Raw genomic sequence first — 22,243 nt, 5'->3', positions numbered from 1 at the left:
GCTGGCATATTGAGCGCAGCATTTTCACAGCATCATCTTTCAGGATTTGAAATAGCTCAACTGGAATTCCATCACCTCCAATAGCTTTGTTCGTAGTGATGCTTTCTTTTTTTTTTTTTTTTTGTAGTGATGCTTTCTAAGGCCCACTTGACTTTACGTTCCAGGATGTCTGGCTCTAGGTGAATCACTGTTGGTCTTTGTTAAAAATTCAGTCTTGCCCAAGATTGAAGTAATCAGCAGGTGGCGGGGGTAGTGATTCTGTCGTGGTGCACCGGAGGAAGGAGACAATTCATATGCCTGAGGACCACACGCATAGACTACGGGCATTTTCGAAAAGACAACAGTATTCCACTCTAGCTGACTTCAGTCCTGCTTGGCAGTCTAACCAAATCGGTTCTCAGGGTTGCCCGGTAACCCGCAGGCCAGAACCGCACTGATTTCGGGCTTCTGACCGCGGGGCGGAGCTACCTAAAACTGCGCCCTCTCCGAACCAGCCATAGCCAGGCTGCTTCTCTCCGGAAGCAACTTCACTCCGGCTTCACCCTCCCCCGGTCCGGAGCCCCGCCCCCGACGCCCGGACCAATCAGACGGCAGGTTGCTGAAGCTCGCGGCCAATGCCCAGGGCCGTCTTTACTTCCTCTTTGCAGTTTGAAACTGTCAGGTTGCTGCTGGGGAAGCTGTTGGACTCGCTGTTGTTGCAGCGGCGACGAGGGGAGAAGACACGGAGCGTGGAGTTGGGGTTTGCAGAGAGCCTCGGAGGTGGGTAAGCGGCGCCCCTGGCGGAGGCTCTGGAGTGGGATTTAAATAGCCTCGGCCGGGGTTGCAGCCCCTGGGGATCGGACACGACGGGGTTGGGGGCGTCTTCCGAAAAGTAGGGCCCTTGAGCTGCTGCGGGACGGCAAGATCGAGAGATTTCCCCTCCTCCGCGTCAGGGAAGAGAGGGCAGGAAGGAAAGTTGCCTGAAGTGTAATAACGGTATTGCAGCTGCAGGTTCGGGTCATTTAAGACGTATGGGGTAAAATGACCGTGTGTGACACTTCATTGTATTTAAGTAACAATTTGATGTGACACAGCGGTAAGAGAACTTGTAGCCCTGTGCTTGCTCTCAGCTGCCTTTTCCTCTGCCTGTAGTCCGTGGCGTGGGGAGGGGCTGGCGCACCCCCTTGCCTGCATTTAGGACCGGTCAAGGCCGCAGGAACCTCACTCAGCTGCCAGCTTGCACGTTAATTCACTCTTCCAGTGCCTCCTGGGGATTAACTTGAATTCCTGGACCCCGCTTCCAGTAACAGCCAGGTAATTACCAAGATCTAATTTGACTTCTTTGGCCTTAGACAAATGCTCAGAACTTTTTATCTCGTGATTTCTGAGCTCTTGGGTTAGAGAATTCTGAAAATTTGATTGTCTGATGTCCATCTGCTTTCCATCAAAGCAAGTTTGATTTTCTCCTTTGTCTCAGAACTAGAAACAATAAGGAAATACTACTGTTGTAGGGTTTTAGATAAATTGTCATACTTTTGATGTCATCAAAGCAGGACAGATGGAAGATTTATAGCATATTTTCTAAAAGTATACTGTTTTGCATCTGCAGGATATATATATATATATATATATATATATATAAAGAAGCTCTTTTTGAGATGTGACCATGATTTTCAGCTTATTTGTGTACCCCCAATCCCAGCCCCCTTATTACCAGTCTTCAGACACATCCTAAAGGAAGACGTGAATGGAAATAGAAAGGACAAAGTTACCACAGTGGTGGATTTGAGTCCCTTAAAGCAGCCTTCCTTGCTGCAGATGCATGTGCTTATTTTATCCTCCCTAATTGGCTTAACTAAAGTCAGTCATGCTGAGATTTAGTTTACTTATCTTGTGTCTACACAGTAATGCTCATTGAATACAGTTAATATTTCCTTTCCATAGTCTAGCCTCAATCTGTATTTCCATTCTAATACTGCACTTCTACCTGGATCTGCCCTTTCTCCTTGAATTTCTTCATCTGGTAATTTTCAAGTCTCCTTGAATTTCTTCATCTGGTAATTTTCAGCCTACTTGATTAAGACTTGTTCTACTTTCCACTGAAATTGTTCAGGCAAATGCCCCAGCGACTTCTGATTACCAAACTCAAGGGATTCTGCCAGATTCTCATCTTCCTTTGGCATCTGTCTCTGACCATTCCCTCCTGGAAGTTTTTGTAATGCTGTTCTCAATGTTCTATTGTTCTGACTTCCTTTTCCATCATTTTCGGTTCCTCTTCACTTATCCTTTAAATATTAGCAGTTCTGATTTTAACTTTGCTCTTGTTACAGTGGTGGTGGTGTAATCACTAAGTCATGTCCCACTCTTGCGACCCCATGGACTGTAGCCTGCCAGGCTCCTCTGTCCATGGAATTTTCCAGACAAGAATACTGGAGTGGGTTGCCATTTCCTTCTCCAGGCATCTTCCCGACCCAGCGATTGAACCAGTGTCTTCTGCATTTCAGGTGGATTCTTTACCTAGTGAACCGCAAGGGAAGCCCATCCCAGCTACAGTAGTGGTCCTTAACTTTACTAAGGCTTTAGTACCCTCCGGACACATATTGGAAGATGAGGAGCCTCTTTCTAGAAAAAAATATGCATGCGCTAAAAAATACTGCACATGGTTTGGGTCTAGGGACCTCAGAATAAGAACTCACACTTCTTTTCCTAGGTGATCTTAACATCTCCCTTTTATCAGCAGTTCCCATTATGCTGATTCCTCAAAATGAATTTCCAAACCTTTACCTCCAGTGTAAGGCTCCCACTTTGCTTAACTCCATGAAGCACCTTTCACCTTGTAGCCATTGTGAGTGGCAGTACTTGGAGTTGTGCGTCAAAGAACTGGCATGGCCAGATACTGCATATGTGCAGCCTCACTTCAGTGCCTTAGAGTCACCTCACCCCAGTAAGTCTGATAATGAGACCACATTACCCTTCCCCCAGCCTACTCATCTTCCTGTATTCCTTGCCTTGGAGAGTATCACTACCATCCATCGTTGCCAGCCAGAAATCTGGGCCAGACCAGCAATTCTTCCCTTTAACCCCTTAACCGATTATTGATCACAGTCTCGAATTTCCACTGCCACGACGCAACTTAGAGTCATACCTCTGACGCCGTTTATCTCCTCGCATTACTACCAGAAGGAACATATATGTCTTGGACTACTGCAGTTGGCTCTCAGTTGCTCTCTCTTTAGTATCCCCCCTCTCAAATCCATCCTGAAAGCTGCCAGAGTGATCTTTCTAAAAGACAAGCCTGATCATGTTATCACTTGTTTAATTAAGAGTTTAATAACTTCTCCTAGAAAAAAGGCGAAACTTTTTAACATGATGTAATTGTGATCTTCCATGATCTGGCAGCTCCTCACCTTGCCTGTTTCATCCTTAGCCAAACCCTGATCTGTGCCCTTTGCTCCAGCCTCACAAAATACTTGAAGTTCCTGGCATATATGTCTACATCTCTTTGTCTTTGCCTATGCTGCACTGTTGCCGCACATATCCTTTAATCTTTTATCTGTCTTTCAGGTCTCAACACCCCAGTCGGCTCTTCCCATTTCTTCACACCCTCACTGTCCTACCCCATGAAACAGGCTACTCCAACCTTTCTACTTTGTGCTTCTGTTGTTTTAGTATTTAACAGCACTTTTTTCAAAAGTAATTAAATTTATAACATCCTTAAAATCATACTGCTGCTCAAAGCAGAGAAGGCAGTGGCACCCCACTCCAGTACTCTTGCCTGGAAAATCCCATGGACAGAGGAGCCTGGTAGGCTGCAGTCCATGGGGTCACTAAGAGTCGGACATGACTGAGCGACTTCACTTTCACTTTTCACTTTCATGCATTGGAGAAGGAAATGGCAGCCCACTCCAGTGTTCTTACCTGGGGACTCCCAAGGACAGAGGAGCCTGTTGGGCTGCTGTCTATGGGGTCACACAGAGTCGGACATGACTGACGCGACTTAGCAGCAGCAGCAGTATATGCATGTCTAGCCCTTCTTGTAGATTGCAAAGTCCTTGAGGACAAGGACTTCTTCATCTTACCTTTCTCCCCAAGTCTTACATATAACTGATATTCAGATCATTTTGAATAGTCATTATTTGCCTTTTAAATAATTTATGTACTTGTCACTAATAGTACTTATATCATTACTTATTTTTTGGTTAAGATCTTAAACAGTGTTTCTTTGCATGGTATTAGAATTTGTTGTTCTGTATAATCTTGCTTTTCTTAAAAGAGTATTCCCAAAAGGTCAGTTCCCCAAGCAGAGAATTTACACAAATCGTTCATTCCCTCTGGGTTCAGTGTCTCATAGGAGAAGACACAGCATGTAGGTGCTCATGTGTTGTTCAACATCAGTCACACTCTATGATGATCCACACCCCCCGCTGTGGCTGTTTCTGAGGAGCTTCCATTTTCCTTTAGTCTTTTCATGTGTTTACCTCATCTCCTTGACCACATCATAAGCTCCCTACTTGGGAGCTGAGTATTTTTTTCTTACCCAGTGATTTTTGTCTGTGGGTGTTCAGTATGTTGAATGATTTTAACATGTTGAATGATTATTGTTTCCAGGATAGGATGTAATTACACACAATACACACACACATACACTCATATTTAGAAAGCATTTTATTTTAGTTTAAATATTGCAAAAAAATAAACTAAAGTTAGCTTTTACTGTTTTATAGTATTTATACAGAATGTCATCAGACGGGGAGATATGCTCACCTCCGGTTTTGCAAAAAGACTCCGACCGAGGCAGTTCTGTCTCCTCAGATCTTCAGGTAGGAAGACATGTCTAAATTTACTATGACTTTCTTATTTCAAATACATGACAGTATGAGGAAAACCTAAGAATACATTTCTCATTCATTCATGCCTTTACATTCATAACTATAATATGTTTATAATGTGTGTAAAATTATAATGATATCAAATGTTGGGAATTATTTTACACACTTGGAAAAATACCTTGCATTGTTTTAATTAACCTTTCAGAAAATAATCATGAACTCTTTTAGCATTCTCTGTACCAAAGCTCCAAAAAATAAAATGAGAGGAGAAGCTGAAAATCTGAAGAAACACTTTTTTGGTTGAAATTTTCTCTTTGTAGCTCTGTCTCATGAGTGTTGCTTTCACTTTAATGCAAATCAGCCTGATGTGGAAACTGTCCAGAGTTCTGGGGCCCTAGACTCCCCAGTGTTCCACTCTTGGTTCTGGCCCCTGTTGCCGCACCATCGAGCACCCGCTGGTGCCCAGGACCTGGGCAGTGACAGGTACACCGACTATGCAAGGTGTGGCTTTCATACGAAATGTTTTAAATTCCTGTTAATTCTAAACGTTTTACCATCAAAAATATGGATTAAGATTTCTAGAGTAGATTTTAAATGGGAGAATACTGACATGGTCTATCTTGGGTTTTCTCCCTCTTAAGAGGGGAAAAGCTGGATGGTATGTTTATGCCTAAGTAGAATAAGTGGCGTTTGACACCGTGGAAGATGACAGAAGCTTTAGGGAAATATTTTATGAAACAAATGTGTTCCTTTAATTGAAATTACAGGTTGAGGAATTGGGAAGCTATTGGAAAAGTATCCGTGAGTTTTTACTAGGGTAAAAGTGGTCTGAAATTATGACATAGATGTTTCATCCTTGCCTTCCCTTTGAATGGTATCTCCCCCATTTCGTGCTTTCTTTTTAGGTGACAGTGCTTTACTGCATCCTTCATCTTTTCTGTATTCCAACTTCTTCAAAAGAGAACGGTTTAACTTAGGCATACCAGTGATACTGTGATTTATAATAAAAATATTTGGTCATCCTCACATTTCTGGCACAGAGCTCCTAAAAATATTGGAATTTCCTAACTAGTGAGGAAATGAAGGTATTTTTGGTTACGTTGATGACATGACTTTTGGACTTCAGCCAAGGATGAAGACTGGTTGCCAGGAGAAGGCCAACCACATGATTAGCTGGTTGGAAATTGCCATCACACACACTCCCCCACCGTGAGGGAGGGGAGAGGGCCTGGAAGTTGAATCAGTCGCCAGTGGTCAGTGATTTAATCAGTTGTGCCTATTAATAAAGACCCATAAAAACCCAAAAGGACTGGGTTTGGGGAACTTCCCATTGGAGAACGCGTGGAGGTGCGGAGTGACTGGCCTGTCAGGAGAGGGCATGGAAGCGCCACACCCCTTCCTCGTACCTTGCCCTATATATCCTTTCCCTCTGGCTGTTCCTGGAGTACAGCCTTTTATAATAAACTGGCGGTCTAGTATTATGTTTCTCTGTGTTCTGTGAACCCTCTAGCAAATGAGTCAAACCCACTCTGGTCCATAGCTGGTTGGTCTGAAGCACAGATGATAATCTGGCCTTGGACTGGCATCTGAAGTGTGGGGCAGGGAGGGCAGTCATGGGACTAACCCTCAACCTGTGGAATCTGATGCCGCCTCTGCTGGAAAGTGTCAGAATTGAGACACCCAAGTGGTGTCGGAGAATTGCTTACAAATCACACTTTGTAATTGTTGGGTCCAGAACCCTTATAAGACCTTATAATGTGAACACCTTGTAAGATCTCGTGTTGTCATTTTTGTCAAGAAACAAAGCTTTATGTCAAAAGAAATCTCTAGAGTAGAATTTTAAGAGATGGAGGGGGAAGAATCTTCTAGACATGCCAGAAATCATTTTGTGTTATTGGTTACCTGTGCTTAGAATGCTACCCTAACTGAGATTCTGTTTTTAGTAACCCTCAACTTATGACTCTACTGGTCCTTGACAACAATTGAAAGCCTTCCCATATTCCATTACTGGAAACATTTAAAAATATAAATGCCAAAAATAATGTTTAAAATAACATAAAGTAACTATATACTTTGACATATATAGTAAATATTTAACACCAGACACTTAGTACAAAAGCCCCTCATAAATCAGTATTCTCCGTAAGGGCATTTTCATTACTGTTTCCAACATGTGAATGCTTCATAAGACCAATGATGATAAATGCTGAAGGATGGGCAGCATCCGTAGTACTTATTGACGTATCATTTCCTCTAATCACAACTTTGAAGTGTCAGCCAGTTGCCCTGACCACACTTGGTAGGCATGGGTTTAGCTCTATTATAGGGTCACATCAGTCCAGCAATTGAGGGGGGAGGCAGAATTACAATTTTTGGTCATTAGGGTTCTTTTTTACCTTAAGGCAGGTTATCTTTGACAGTTAAGGAGAGATTATTAAGCTCAGCTCAGTGCTCTGTGATGACCTAGAGGTGTGGAACAGAGGGGTGGGTGGGAGGGAGGCTCCAGAGGGAAGGGATGTATGTATACCTATGGCTGATCCACGTTTCTGTACAGCGGAAACTAACACAGCATTGTAAAGCAGTTGTACTCCAATCTTAGACACAGACGTAGAGAGCAGACTTAGAGACACGGGGTTGGGGCAGGGAGGGAAGGAGAGGGTGGGTTGTATGAAAGAGTAACATGGAAATATACATTACCACATGTAAAGCAGATAGCCAAATGGGAGTTTGCTGTATGACTCAGGAGCTCAGGCTGGGGCTCTGTAACAACCTCGAGAGGTGGGATGGGGAGGGAGGTGGGAAGGAGGTATACGAGGGAGGGGACATGGGTATACCTGTGGCTCATTCCTGTTGATGTTTGGCAGAAACCAACACAATACTGTAAAGCAATTAACCTTCAATTAAAAATAAATAAATTCATAAAAATAAATTATACTCCAATTTTTTTAAAAGGTATGAAAAAGGAAGATGATATTATTTATATTTATCCTAAACTAAAAAATAACCCATTTGGCCTGTGTCTGCATATATGAAATGTAAATAATTGTTTAAATGACTAATTTTTCCATTTTTTCCCTTAAAGGCAGTTAAAATATATATGTATATTAAACATTATTAATGTATACGTGTTTACATCCCCTTTAACTCATACTGATTGTTGTGGGAACTTAGAAATATGTGTTTGGATCTTTCTCCCTTTTCTGAGGTCAAACTAGGGAAGCCTCAAGTTAAAGTCATTGACTGGCCCTTCCCCTCCATTCCTTGAGGCACAGTTTATTCCTGTGGTAATAAGCTAACTGAGCAGAGCTGATGTGGCTGGCTAGTTGTTACTGCCTCCAGAGGAAGTAGATTCTAAAAAGTTAAAGATAGCAAAATACTTGGGTGTGTTTAGTTAAGTATTCTTACTCACAGAAACCCATAGGGAAACAATACGGGTTACTAATTTTCAAACACCCATACTGTATCCTAATGTTCTTATTAAAGGTGGGGCTCTTTCTTTGATGTAGACAATCTCTGTTAATTCAATTCAGCACGTAGTTACTGTGACATTTCAAGGAGGTAATTTGGAGCATCACTTAACTCTTCATCCTGATGGTGAATCAAATAATAAGACACTTATGACTAATGATGATAATGGAATTTTCTGTATCTGAACTTTTTATGGAGAAAAATTAATATTAAATAATAGAGTAAGACACTTCATAGCTTTTAAACCTTCCCCCAATTCCTAACGCAAAGACGTTCTCTAGGTCCGTGCCATAAGACCCTTAGAGGGACTTCAGCTAGTTGCATGTGCAACTAAAAATCCTGCATGCCACAACTAAGACCCAACTCAGCCAAAATAAAGAAATTAATTTTAAAAAAAGACTCTTAGAAGTCCTTAATAGGAATATATGTGGCCTCAGTGACCAGCCCCTTTTGAACAGAGACTAAGTTCCAGTACTGAGAGAATTTTTTTTTTACTTGGCTAAACAATTATCTATCTATCTGTATCAGGAAATTCCTTTTTGCTTTAACCTTGAGGAATATTCCTGTAGTGCCTACCCTTGGTGACCTGCCATTTTTTAATCCTCTTTTCTCATGTGCCATGATGTTGCCAGCAGGTAGAACTGAACAGGTTGGCATTCGTGTTCTCTTTTTCACCTTATTATTCTTTCTCTACCAGTATTTCTCTTAGACTCTTTCCATGCTTATATATGAAAAGAGACTCAGGGTGGTTGTAGAATTGGGTGGGGCAGGAGGCGATAAGAGCCAAAACTACTTTTCATCCCTAGACCCTCCCACTGTAGAGTCTTTGGGAACAGCATCATGGAACTAAATTCCAAACAGGCATGACTGGGTCTTTTTCTCCCCTGCAAGCAGTTGCCAGTTGAGAGAAGGTTCTTGTGTGTTGTAGCTGCTGATAGGCTTCAGGAAAATGCCCCAGTAATCTTTGTGTCACCGCTTTAAATTGACATGCTGAAAGCATATGGGTGCTAAAGCATTATCACCAGAAGAAATTGGGGTAGGTCTATTTGTTGAATTTCTTGCTTGTTTTTAAGAAATTTCACTTACTACAAGAGAGTAAGTAAATGATGAATGAAAAACATAAATCCCAAGTACACATTTCTTTCTGTTGTTTTGGGCATACTGTTTTGGAAACTGGAGTAGAAAACATCTTTGTGACCATTCCTTTACCAGAATGTCCATTGTGACAGGGGTATAATGCATTTTTTTTGTTGTTGGCTTTTCATAGGAAGAGTATGAAGAACTGCTTCGTTACGCTATAGTGACTCCAAATATTGAAGCAGGTGTTTCACAGCCATCTCATTCAAAGGGAGAAGCAGTGCCAGATATTAAAATTCCTGCTATAATTGATGATATTCTTCAAAATTCAGGTTATGTATATTTTTCAAGATGTCCCTTAATTTAAGATGTTTACTGAGCTTTTTAATTCTGTTGATTTATGATAGTGAAAATACTTCTGTAGTGCTTCTTCTCAATCAACAGTATATGTCTGTCATCTGGGGGAGAGTTTACATTTTAATATGTTTTTCTTGGCTCTTACATGACAGTTGAATTTTTATTTGAACTTCGTTTGACTGTCTTATGAAAAATCATAAAATTAAAGCAAACACTGTAGCAATTACATGTCTCTTAGTGTAGGGTGTTGCATCTCTTTCAATACAATGGTTTTATGCCGAGAAACACTGGAAATGAAATGCCCAAGCCCCCAAACTGGAGATAGTCCATAGATAGCCCGCAGAACCCCTTAAGTTCATGACCACGTGATCGGACTTTGTCAGCAGCATTTATCTGGGCCTGGAGGACTGTCTGGATTGTCACCACGAGGACGAACCCACTTGGGAACTGTGTTACTGAAAGAACTGAGAACTAATACAAACCAGGATGTGTGTTGATAGATGAGTGAGTGAAAGGTGGAGAAAGGAGGATGAAGCTCCTTTTACTGTCTGTTCCTTATTCAATACAAGATCCCAAACAGCTCACTCAAAATGAGTGTTTTTCAAGGGGCACAGACTACCCTCCTGAATTGGCCCTGATAATGATCAGTTATTAGCAGTAGGTAAACCCCAAAGACCCTCCTCCAAGCGCACAGCACAGCCAGCTCAGCCACAGGCTCTCGGGCGCCTCGGGGGCCACAGCCCTGCTGTCTGCCATTCCTCTCCCTCCGTAGTCGTGGAGTCTCATTGCTTCTCATCCTACAGCACAAGATCAACAAACAGGACCAGAACCTCAAAACGTGTATTTCTTCTAACACTGAAACATACTAGCACTGAACAGTTTCTGCCCAAATTTTGTTGATCTTCAAGAGATATGACCCCTGGATTTATTCATTCTCTATGAGTGATCTTGACCATGTTTTAATTACGTGCATTTTCTACTGAGCAAACCCAAACCCAAATACTCTGCTACAGCAATCACTTGGGGCTTTCCAGGTGGCTCAGTGGCAAAAGAATTCACCTGCCCATGCAGGAGACATGAGTTCAATCCCTGGGTCGGGAAATTCCCTGGAGGTGGGAATGACAACCCACTCCCATATTCTTGCTTGAAAAATCCCACGGACAGAGGACCCTTGCAGGCTGCAGTCCATGGGCTTGCAAAGAGTCAGACATAACTGAGTCCACATGCACATACGCAGAGTCTTTGGGACCTAAGAATGCTGGTCTTTTCTAGCATCTACAATATAGTCAAAGCTATGGTTTTTCCAGTAGTCATGATGGATGTAAGAGTTGGACTGTAAAGAAAGCTGAACGCCAAAGAATTGATGCTTTTTACTGTGGTGTTGGAGAAGACTCTTGAGAGTCCCTTGGACTTCCAAGGAGACCAAACCAGTCAATCCTAAAAGAAATCAATCCTGAATATTCATTAGAAGGACTGATGCCAAAACTGAAGCTCCAGTACTTTGGCCACCTGATGTGAAGAGCCGACTCATTAGAAAAGACCCTGATGCTGAGAAAGATTGAAGGCAGGAGGAAAGGGGATGACAGAGGATGAGATGGTTGGATGGCATCACTGACTCAATGAACATGAGTTTCAGCAAGCTCTGGGAGATGGTGAAGGACAGGGAAGCCTGGTGTGCTGCAGTCCATGAGGTTGCAAAGAGTTGGACAGGACTGAGTGACTGAGCAACAACAATGATAGTATTTGTATTTGCTCTGCCCTTTCCAAAAAGTATTTGAGATCAAAATGCATAAATTCAGTGAATTTAGACAATCTTATTCATACATAGACTTAGTTAGAGTGAACTTTGTAAATTTATCACCCCATTCTCTTTACTCTTGGTATTGCCATTGCTTGGTGTAAAGAAGGTTGTGTTGAAGCTGGCAAAGTATCTAAGCGTCTGACAAAGCCATCCTTGTGAGGTTCTTTTCCAGTTTCCTTTTTGCCATGTATTGACTAAAGGTTTCTGAGGTAGAAGTGAAGAAGTCCCTATTTGGAGGGAACCAGTGTCACTTAGGTTTTAGTAGAGCTAGTGAAAAGCAGCAGACCCTAGAAATGTCCAGTGTTGTAGGACATGACACTTACACTGTATCAGTATGAACTGAATGCCACTAGTAAACTGAATTCTTTTTCATCCATATTTGTTGGGTGAATTAAACTTATTAATGATGCAATAAGACTTTTTTAAGTCTCACAGTTTTTCCTTCCTTCTTATTCTTTGTCTTAGTGTTCCTGTCCCTAGCCTACTGTATTTTCCTTGTTCTAAAATCTTACTTACGCACAGCTACCTTCTTCTATTAGGTATGTGTGATTAGGTATTTTATATAAGACTGATTAGGTTTAATTAAAAGAAAAACCTCTTTCTTTTCATCAGGACATAGCCCTGCAGTGAGAGAAACAAGGATGGAAGTTGGAAAAGGATGTGATTTAAATACTTCAAGTCATTCAAAGACAGATGGTATGACTTTTCCTTAGCTTGTTTTTGTTAATATACAACATTTTGTGCTTTGGTGAATATTATCCAGGTAGTGAGGGGAATAATAAATAAATTGCTTACTGCAAGGATTTTTAAATGCTACTATGGATAATTTGTTAAGCAGTACTTTTAAAAATAATTATATAAGATGCACAGTACACTTAAGACAGATTTAATGCATTATAATGTGTGGCGTTTTTTCTTAAAACTGCTGGATTAGAACGCAGATTAGATTACTCCAACTTTCCTTTTCTTCACCAGCAGCAGCATCCCCAAGGAAGCCGCCTCACCCGGTCATGGATTTTTTCAGCTCAAATCTTTTAGTTGACTCTTCCTCACCAGGGTCTAATTCCAGTCCTGTCGATGCCCATGAAATAATTGTGACCGATTTTCTTATTTCTGATGAAAACCTTCAAAAGATGGAAAATGTGCTTGATCTCTGGAGTTCAGGTCTTAAGGTATTACAGTTGTTTAATATGTAATGTAGCAGTTTTGCTCGAGACCACTGTTTATTCTTCATTTCTTTGAATTAAAAAGTTCAAAACAAAACAAACTGTAGCTGCCAAAGGTCAGTCCAGTGTTGTAAATCTGTGCTTCTCAGTCGTTACTGTCCATATGAGTCACCTGGGGATTCTGATAAACTGCAACTTCTTAGTCAGTCCTGGTTCAAGATGGAGCACTGCCTAACAAGCTCCTGGGTGACAGTTCAGAAGCCATACTTGGAATAGCACAGTTTTAAATAGTTGCTGGAACAGCTCTGCATATTCCCCTGAACTTCTCCAGTATTTTGAATGGCTCAGCCTGTGTGTGACAGAGAGACACTTGTTGAACCTTTCCCACATCATACCTATGACTAATGGAATGGTCTCGTTTTATATGAAGCACAAGACCCAATCTTAGCAACATGTATTCATTTTATAGCCACTTACAGCAACCACAAGGTATAACTGATAAATTGATAAGAACTTATTTTTATTTTGGTGATGTTAGTGATCCCTAAGTAAAACAAAGTATTCCAGAAATGGCAGTTTTTCTGCAGCTTAAAATATAGTGGAGAAAATGACAGTTTTTTCTGAAACATAGTTTGAGAAAACTAAACTGAGTATTCACATACACGGAGAAATTATGATCATCAGAGTTTTGTGGCATCTATATTTTCTCCAATATTTGAAACCTTAAATTCTAGAAGTAAAATTTTGGTATAATTTTTCTCCATGGAACAGGTTTCATGCTTCTAATCATGGTGTAAGTCCACTGAGGTAGTACACCACCAACCATTTCAAGACTGTCACATGTTCAGTTAACCCTACTGTTATCCCTACTGTTTTTTGATAACATGATTATTTGGTCTTTTTACTTATGCCAGTCAGTAGGGTAAAAAGCGATCAGTCTTAGCAATTCATTGTAAGGTGCCCATTGTGATGAATGATTTGCAGGAAGAAAACATCAACTCTGATGGTCTCCACTGTTCATCTCTGTCTAAATACCATCCCAGTCCAGTGGCTTGACCTCAGCCATGGTCCTGCATTTCCTTTTTCTCTCATTCACCTAAATATGGATATTTAAGTCCTTGACTTTATTTGTCCTAGTTATTAATGAATGAGACCTAAAAAATTTTAATGACAGTTGAGTTCAGTCACTCAGTCGTGTCCGACTCTTTGCGACCCCATGGGCCGCAGCACGCCAGGCCTCCCTGTCCATCACCAACTCCCGGAGTTTACCCAAACTCATGTCCATTGAGTCAGTGATGCCATCCAAGATTTCATAAAAGTAACTTAAAATGGGAGAAAAAAGTATGTACTTAGTATGGTGTGTGAACTAAGAAGAGCTGTGGCTTGTTGAACATGCACACGTTTTCATTAGTGGATTTTTTTTAATAGCTCTTATGTTGAATGCTTGTTTTGAGTTTTTTAACTTTTTTCCTAATTTCAGTGTCATTTTATGAGGAGCATTAAGGAGCAAACTACTTAATTGTCAGCATATTTATTTTTCAGACAAACATCATATCTGAACTAAGTAAATGGAGACTGAATTTTATTGACTGGCACCGAATGGAAATGAAAAAAGAGAGAGAGAAACATGCAGCAGATTTAAAACAACTGTACAGCCAGATCAACAGCTTGAAGGAGCTGCAGAAAACCTATGAGGTCTCCATTGGGAGAAAAGATGAGGTCTTCTTTCTCATACTGCTTTTTAAGTGAGAGTCAGTAAATGTCTTGTTAGGTAATAAATGCCAGGAACTGAGTGTTTAGATTGTACAAGATACAAAGGGAAGATCACTTCAGAAACTAGTAGAAAAGTAGATACATAAAAATAAGATTTATTCTTCATATTAAATGTGCTAGGATCATGTCATTTTATCTTGGCCACCACATTCAGTGTGCTCAAAGAGTGCTATATTGAGTGTGGGAACACTATTTTTTTCTTCCCCATCTTTTCTTCCTAACTGCCCTAAAGAGAATGTCAGGGATCCAGCATTACCCACATTTTAAACCATCCTTTTAGAGGGGTATAGATATCCCACGTTCCATCTGTGATATTTCTTTATTCATTCATGAAGTCCTTTCTTCATTATGTTGATAAGCACAAGAGCACTGTGTGTTTTGCTTTCTGTTAGCCTCTTAAAGAACTTGAGAGTAGGGTTCTGCTGCTGCTGCTGCTGCTAAGTCGCTTCAGTCGTGTCCGACGCTGTGCGACCCCATAGATGGCAGCCCACCAGGCTCCGCCGTCCCTGGGATTCTCCAGGCAAGAACACTGAGTAGGGTTCAAGTCTGTGCTAATCTGGGGCTTCCCAACAGCGCCTTGAACAAAGCAGATGGGCAGCAAACCTACAGCTCCCCTAGGAGGACGGTGGCTTTTGGAGAACAGCAGACAGTTCAGCTACTTGTCTGCAGATGCAGCCCTCACTGTTCTAGTGAACTAGATAAGACTGTGGTTATTTTTTAAATACATTTTTTGAGAGTGTCATAGGATGCAGTGTAGAATCAGTCATTTTACATAACTTGCTTGCTTTTTTGAAACAATGATACTAATGTCAGTCATTTTCTATATTACCCTCAAAACCCTGTCCTTGACAGTTTTAAAATATTTTATTAAATTTTTTTGTTTCAAAGTGTATCACACAAAAAGAGTATACATGCATATCTAGTTTTTGAAAACAAAGTGAACAGCTATGTGCCACTACACAGCTTAATAGAATACTACTAGTATCTTAGAATGCCTGCCCTTTTCCACTTTTGGAAATTATTTAAAGAACCAGAATAAATATCTCTCAGCAAATATGCCTAATTTACTAAATCTCTTTTAATGGGCCCAGTTGTTCAGTTCTTTATAAGAGAGAATATTATCTCAGGATTTAAAAGCCTTCATAGATTTTTTTTTTTAAGAGAACAGGAATACTATCGCCGAAAAAGTACACCAAAATGTAACTATTAATTATTTACTTTTATGAGTTTGTTGAATCCAGAAAATCATTAAACAGTTATTGAGGAACTTCTAATCCAAGCTATTAAAGGTACTTAGGGACTAGAAATATATTTTTAAACTGGTCTCTGCCCTCAAGTCTAGTGAATAAAAACATTTTGTATATGTAGCAAAACTCTCCAATGTATGATGGTTTTTCTTGAATTAAATGCCAGTGATCATATTAATTTTCATACACATAAACATTTTATTGATTATTACTAGGATACACATAATGAAGATTTCTTTCCTCTTTTGTTCCCCTTCATTCATTGATAAGTAGTGTATTCACATGGGGAAGTTTTTTGGTCTTTTTAAAGATAATGAGGTTACCTAGATGAATACAGTAATGATCCGTAAGTATTCTTTCTAGCATTTTTTGATATATGAAAAAGTCATTTTACTCGTTGCTGTTTACAGGTGATTTCTAGCTTGTCTCATGCAATAGGCAAGCAAAAGGAAAGGATAGAGTTGATGAGAACATTCTTCCACTGGCGAATCAACCATGTCAAATCAAGGCAGGATGTAAGTGTGAAAAACAAAAGCTGATTGATATTTATTAGACTTCTGAACTCAGAAGCATTTAGAATCACGTATTAGAACTCTTGTTCAAGTCAGAGAAAGACTTGTTTTTTAATAAGTCAAAATTAATTAATTTAATGTTACTCTTATTTTAAACTTGATATTGGTACAGTTTGTGGAAAAAATACTTCCTTATATTTTGTTGACTTGTTGATACACATTTTCTGCCTCATGGTAGGTTAAATACAGAGTGTACCTAAATTACATATGTCCTGGTTATGGAACCCCTTTAACTAATTCGACCTCAGATTTAATTACATGAATTTATCATCTTTAGCATATCATAAGCTTCCTATATTGTTTCTACTTCTAAAATGCCTGAATTATCATCTTTAAAGAGGCAGTACTATATTTATACATTATAAAGTTGCATAAATGTTTGTTGTGTAATTTGCCTCAATAAGAATTTTAAAAATCCATGTCCATAAAGATTTTTTAAAATTGTTCTGAGTTTATGTATAATTTAAACTTGAGTATGTTTTGTTTTAATTACGTGAATGTGTTAAATTTTAATTAATTTATTAAATTTTAATTAATTTATTTTAATTAAGTATATCAGTGTAAATATAAATTGAAAATAGTAGATGATTGTATCAGAAGTAGAAAAGTATGAAAGTATATATGTATCCCACAAGAAGACAAAGACTCAAGAATGTAGGGGATGGAGATACATATGTATAGATGTATTTTATTTATGATAATCATGTGAGTCATGGAGTAATCTTTATGCATTTAGTTCCAAGAGAGTAATATTTAAGGAAAAGGCTGTTACTGTCATGGAGTACGATTTCTCCTTTAAGAGTGCTTCTTAGTGCTTTCCTTTATTTCCCAGTAGATTAAATCTACATTAACCATATTTAAAAGGGCTATTTAAAATTGAGTCCTATTTGGAAGGTTATTTATTGGGTGACATAATGATAATATATTATATTCAAATGTTAGTTGAAAGAGTTTAAGTTGCCATCACTTTTTGAATAAAAATTTTTTTTAAGAAAATTGAAAATTGGAAATGCTTCTTCAGGAGACTTTAAATTCTTTGATAGAAGAATAGCATGTGTTCCTGCTAGGATCAATTTGCTATAAAATATGATGGCAAAAGTTTGCTGTAAAATATGATGGCAGAGTGTGTAAACTCATCTGCTTACGGTGGCCGCCAAGCTGGAGAGAAAGGGCCGTCTCGAGCCACACCGCCACCCTTTCTGCCATCCAGCTCCTAGTCCTGTTCTCAGCCAGAAGGTCATCAGATTCATAACCAAGATAGCATGGGCAAGTCACTCATTTTCTTCCATCGGGTGTTTTGTGTCTCCCCTACCTTGATGAGTTGCATGAAGCCGTGATGTAATGGATAGGAGCTTAGACTCTGGAATGAGGCAGGGCTGGCTCTGCACTTTCTGCCTGTGTGGGCTGGGCGTGTCGCTTAACCTCCCTAAGCCCGTCCCGTCTGCACATGAGAAGAGCGTGAGTACGCGCTGTGAAGTGGTAACGCAGGCACCCCGCTTACCCCACAGGCTATGTTCTGTATTGCTGCTGCCAGTGTGTTTACCAGTCCACTGTGTTTTGGGTTTGTGTATTACTTTCACTCAGGTTTATGAAAGTAAACTAGCTGACCAGTATTTTCAGCGAACTTTACTGAAGAAAGTCTGGAGAGGCTGGCGGGCCGTAGTACAGAAGCAGTGGAAAGAGGTGGTGGAACGAGCTTGTCAAGCCAGAGCTGAAGAAGTCTGTGTCCAGATTTCCAATGACTATGAAGCCAAAGTTGCTCTGGTAGACATTTTTTGTGTTATTTTCTCCTTTTTAAGTAAAAATTAAAAAGTTGAGTAGCCATCACTCAATGGTGAAGAAACCTGTTTCTCAAGTTTCATTCACTGTGGTGTGGGTTCAGATAGACTGTTGGGAAGGAGCAGCGCTGAGTCAGACTTACAGGCTTTATTCTTTTAGCCAGTTATAATTTTGACCTCCAGACCTGTGTAAATCTCTTGTATGTACATTTCTCTTGGAAGTGTAAATCACCCACAGATCATTACCTCTCTAAGAAAGTGTACTTTATTAGGCTTCTTCTGGCCTTTATTTAGCTAAAAATGAAGACTAAAAACAAAAATGTTTACACCCATGGCAGATCCACGTCAATGTATGGCAGGAACCGCCATAATATTGTAAAGTAGAAAGTGAAGTTGTTTAGTCGTGTCTGACTCTTTGCAACCTCATGGACTGTAGCCTGCTAGGCTCCTGCATCCATGGGATTCTCCAGGCAAGAATACTGGAGTGGGTTGCCATTTACTTCTCCAATTGTAAAGTAATTAGCCTCCAATTAAATAAGTTAGTTAAAAAAAAAAAAGTTTATCCTTATGTTATTTTAAATAAACTGTGTTTTTATAAGTTTGATAAAGCAGTTATATATAAATTGAAGTTATTTAGACTTATAACAATAATATAACATTGTTTCCAAGTGAAAACATTTGAGACACAAAATGAAAATAAGCACCATATTGAAGAATGCAGTAGGCCTCTTGAAATCAAATATTAAAAGGAAAATTTTTTTCATCATTATAATACTAAATTCTTAAAAGTTTTATTATGCAAATAACATTCTGTGATTGACAATGACATGCAAAAAAACATAGTCCCTTTAGATTTGGTCTGTGGGTAGGTGTTGTACCTAATGCCACTTTGCACTTTACATTCTGTAGATAACACTTAGCTAAAAAAAAAGAAAAGAAATCAGGTACTGTTGCTGGCAGGATATTTTACTATCCAACATAAAAGTATATGGTAAGAAATAACAGCCTTTTGTATAATTAGAATACACCAGTCCTGATTGAAGCCAGTATGAAATTCCCTTTGTTTAAACCTTGACCTTATAGTTAGGAATGAAAATGTTGTGTTGATGGAGACATTGGAGGTAAAATGCATCTTTTAAAATAATTTGAGACTCAGTGGAAGAAGTATGCTAAAGTGATTTTAGTATTTCATACGAAAATAACTTCACAGTATAAGAAGTCTCTTTTTTAAAACAATAAATGATATTCTTCCTTGTAGCTCAGTTTTTTTTCTTCTTTTTAAAAATTCTCCTGATTTTAGTTAACTGGAGCTTTGGAAAATGCAAAAGCTGAGATCCAAAGGATGCAGCATGAAAAAGAGCACTTTGAAGATTCCATGAAGAAAGCTTTCATGAGGGGTGTGTGTGCGTTAAATCTTGAGGCCATGACGATATTTCAGAACAGAGGTGATACAGGTTAGTGTTTTATTTAAGATTCTCTGCCTACTTTCAAAAAGGATTTGAGGAGATTTCAGTGATTGGTGTGGTCTGCAGCACTAATTTTCTTATCCAGTATCTTATCCAAACACTATTTTAAATATCATAATGTTATATCCAGTTTTAAATCTGCCATGAAAATTCTCTCTGTCATGGTTACTTACAGTATCTTATATCTGATCCAGTAAACTGTTAATATTTAGGCTCAGTGCTGTAATAATGCTTTGAATATATAACATTATTTTAAAGCTCTTTTAACTATAATGGTAATGCCTTTAAGTATAAAATTTCTGTTTTTTTCCTAAGTAGCCAAATGCCTTGAACTGTTTTGTTGATTAAATATTTCTTGTCTATTCATGGTTCCCCGTTTTTGCTTGTCTTCCAGTGTAAGAGAGGCCTCAACTAAAACGCATTTCAACAAATACAAATATAGGCCTATCTGTAGAAGTCAAATAAAATAACGCTGTGTCAAGAAAAGTCCATGTATTGGCTCAGATCTGAATGATTCTTATCATCCTCATGACATAGAACAGCTTTGCCACCAATTTACAATGGGGCCTATTTTGCTCACTGGGTTTTAGAAAACTAAAATTTCTTCTATGAACAAAGAAGATAATATAAATCTTCATTACCTGCTTTATAGTGGGTTCTTGTGAAAATGCAATGAAATACAATTGCAAGCACTTTAAAAGACAAAAAACACTTAACATGTAAGAGGCTAGTAATGATATAATTGTTGCAGTCTTAAGTTGGCCTCATAAACTTAATGTATATAAATATGTGAACATTTTTGCAGTATTTTTAAATCCTGCTTGAAAATCAGATTATTCATCAGTGACACAGTTTTATTTTGTAACATCGTTAATATGATTTCAGTCCTGTGAACAACTTGTCTGTGCTTGTTATGCCCTCATTTCAAAGCACCAACAAATATTTTTTATTTCAAATGTGTGTGCTGTGGATGGTGGTGAGTTCAGGCAAGTTGTGTTCTTTCTAAAGCAGTCGTGGTCTGTGGCCCCCTGGCAAGTTAGAGACTTAGGCTCAGATAGACCCTCAAGACTGAATCTTTATCTTGCTGATACCCAAATGAGTACTGGATTTCTCCAACAAGTGGGCTTTTAATTGAGTAGTAATGCTGGAAACAAATGTACCATGTCCAGTGATTGAAGAATCTGCTTTCAGTTTTAATTGTTAGCAAGTTGAATATATTAAATTGAAGAAGTTAACTATCTACTTATAAAAACATGTACTGGGTTTCACAAGTGCAGTGAGAACTTAGAATCATTAGAACTTGCTACATTCGATTACAAGAAGTCTATTTAACATAACCTACTTAAGGTTGTGAATTGACTTAGGATACAGTGTTTTACCACCTCAATATATTTACCATCTTAAATTTTTAAATTCAAATACAGCAGTGTCTCCTACGGGCAAATATGCATAGTAGGATTTCTGATGTGTATTCTGATCGTTATACAATGTGACTTATTTTGCTCCTGTTGCCTTTAAGTCTATTGTCATCTGTAGCTAATGCCAGGTTCTGGAATCTGAGAGGTTTTGCGTGGCCGTGTGCTTTGTTTATTATAACAATGGAAGAAAAAGATGGCAGGAATAGTAAGACACACATCAGCAGTACACTCTAGTATTGATGAAGCTACCAAAGGCAAAAGCTCATTGTAATCTAATGCTGGGCTTGCTCTGTGATAATTAAGTCTTGTGGCATTTTAATAACAGCTATTAAAATAGAATTTTTAAAATTCTCAAGAGAAAAGAAAATTATTCCTGGTCCCCTGAAGATACTTGTTTTTTATAATTTTTTTAATTTCTTCCAATAATTTGCTAGCCATAATCCTCAGTGCATCATATTGTACAGTGTCCTAATAAATCTTATAGTTCAGATAGAAGTTTCTGCTGCTGCTGCTGCTGCTGAGTCGCTTCATTCGTGTCCGACTCTGGGACCCCATAGACAGCAGCCCACCAGGCTCCGCCGTCCCTGGGATTCTCCAGGCAAGAACACTGGAGTGGGTTGCCATTGCCTTCTCCAACACGTGAAAGTGAAGTCGCGCAGTCGTGTCTGACTCGTAGCAACCCATGGACTGCAGCCTACCAGGCTACTCCGTCCATGGGATTTTCCAGGCAAGAGTACTGGGGTGGGGTGCCATTGCCGTCTCCGAGAAGTTTCTGTGAGGTAGACAAATTGTGACAATACAAATGGCCTTTAAAAGGATACCTACCAATTTTTAAAGTAGTTTTAGGAACAGTATAAAAATACTTTCTAGCTGAAAAATGTGTCCAGTTAGAATAATTACGATACTGGTTCCATACCTGATAAGTCTGCCGCCCACCTAAAAGTAGACAATCAGAGTCACTTTATGAAAAACATGTTAAAACTCAGTGTGTATGTGTGTTTTCAAAGCAAAAGCAGTCTTTTTATTTATTTTTATTTATTTTTATTTATTTATTTATTTTTTGGTTAGAAATAATATTTATTATTCCCTCCCGCCATGTACAGATTACTTTTCAGAAACATGAACATATTATCCATGTCTTCATCAATAACAGTTTGTAGAAAATAAACTTAATTCATATCTTGTCAACAATATAGTTCTATCATTTTTTTGAAACAATAGCCATTTTATTTTTCCATGTTAGTTCAAGAATAGCTTCAAGTTTTACATTTCAGATCAAACCAAGACAATCTTTGTTTCTAGGTAATTGCCT

The 22,243-nt window shown here is 39.0% G+C and overlaps 1 protein-coding gene across 6 annotated transcripts in view; it reads left to right on the top strand.

Moving 5' to 3' along the window:
- Window positions 1-651: 651 nt before the first annotated feature.
- The window catches only part of POC5 (POC5 centriolar protein), a 30,968-nt gene continuing 9,376 nt past the window's right edge, over window positions 652-22,243 (top strand). Inside the window, exons 1-10 of one of the 6 annotated variants that reach the window (XM_010847609.1) lie at window positions 653-759; window positions 1,241-1,293; window positions 4,704-4,799; window positions 9,544-9,685; window positions 12,124-12,207; window positions 12,487-12,683; window positions 14,220-14,396; window positions 16,108-16,212; window positions 17,854-18,033; window positions 19,348-19,501. In XM_010847609.1, the coding sequence (XP_010845911.1) occupies window positions 4,716-4,799; window positions 9,544-9,685; window positions 12,124-12,207; window positions 12,487-12,683; window positions 14,220-14,396; window positions 16,108-16,212; window positions 17,854-18,033; window positions 19,348-19,501 (1,123 nt within the window). In that variant the 5' untranslated portion in view covers window positions 653-759; window positions 1,241-1,293; window positions 4,704-4,715. Of the gene's footprint in view, window positions 760-1,109; window positions 1,294-4,703; window positions 4,800-9,543; window positions 9,686-12,123; window positions 12,208-12,486; window positions 12,684-14,219; window positions 14,397-16,107; window positions 16,213-17,853; window positions 18,034-19,347; window positions 19,502-22,243 lie in introns of all 6 variants that reach the window. The other 5 variants (XM_010847606.1, XM_010847605.1, XM_010847610.1 and 2 more) reach the window with 5 other exon arrangements.

This window comes from Bison bison, unplaced genomic scaffold (genome assembly GCF_000754665.1).
Source record: "Bison bison bison isolate TAMUID 2011002044 unplaced genomic scaffold, Bison_UMD1.0 scf7180017864252, whole genome shotgun sequence".
Lineage (NCBI taxonomy): Eukaryota > Metazoa > Chordata > Mammalia > Artiodactyla > Bovidae > Bison > Bison bison.
This window is presented reverse-complemented; position numbering and strand designations above follow the sequence as displayed.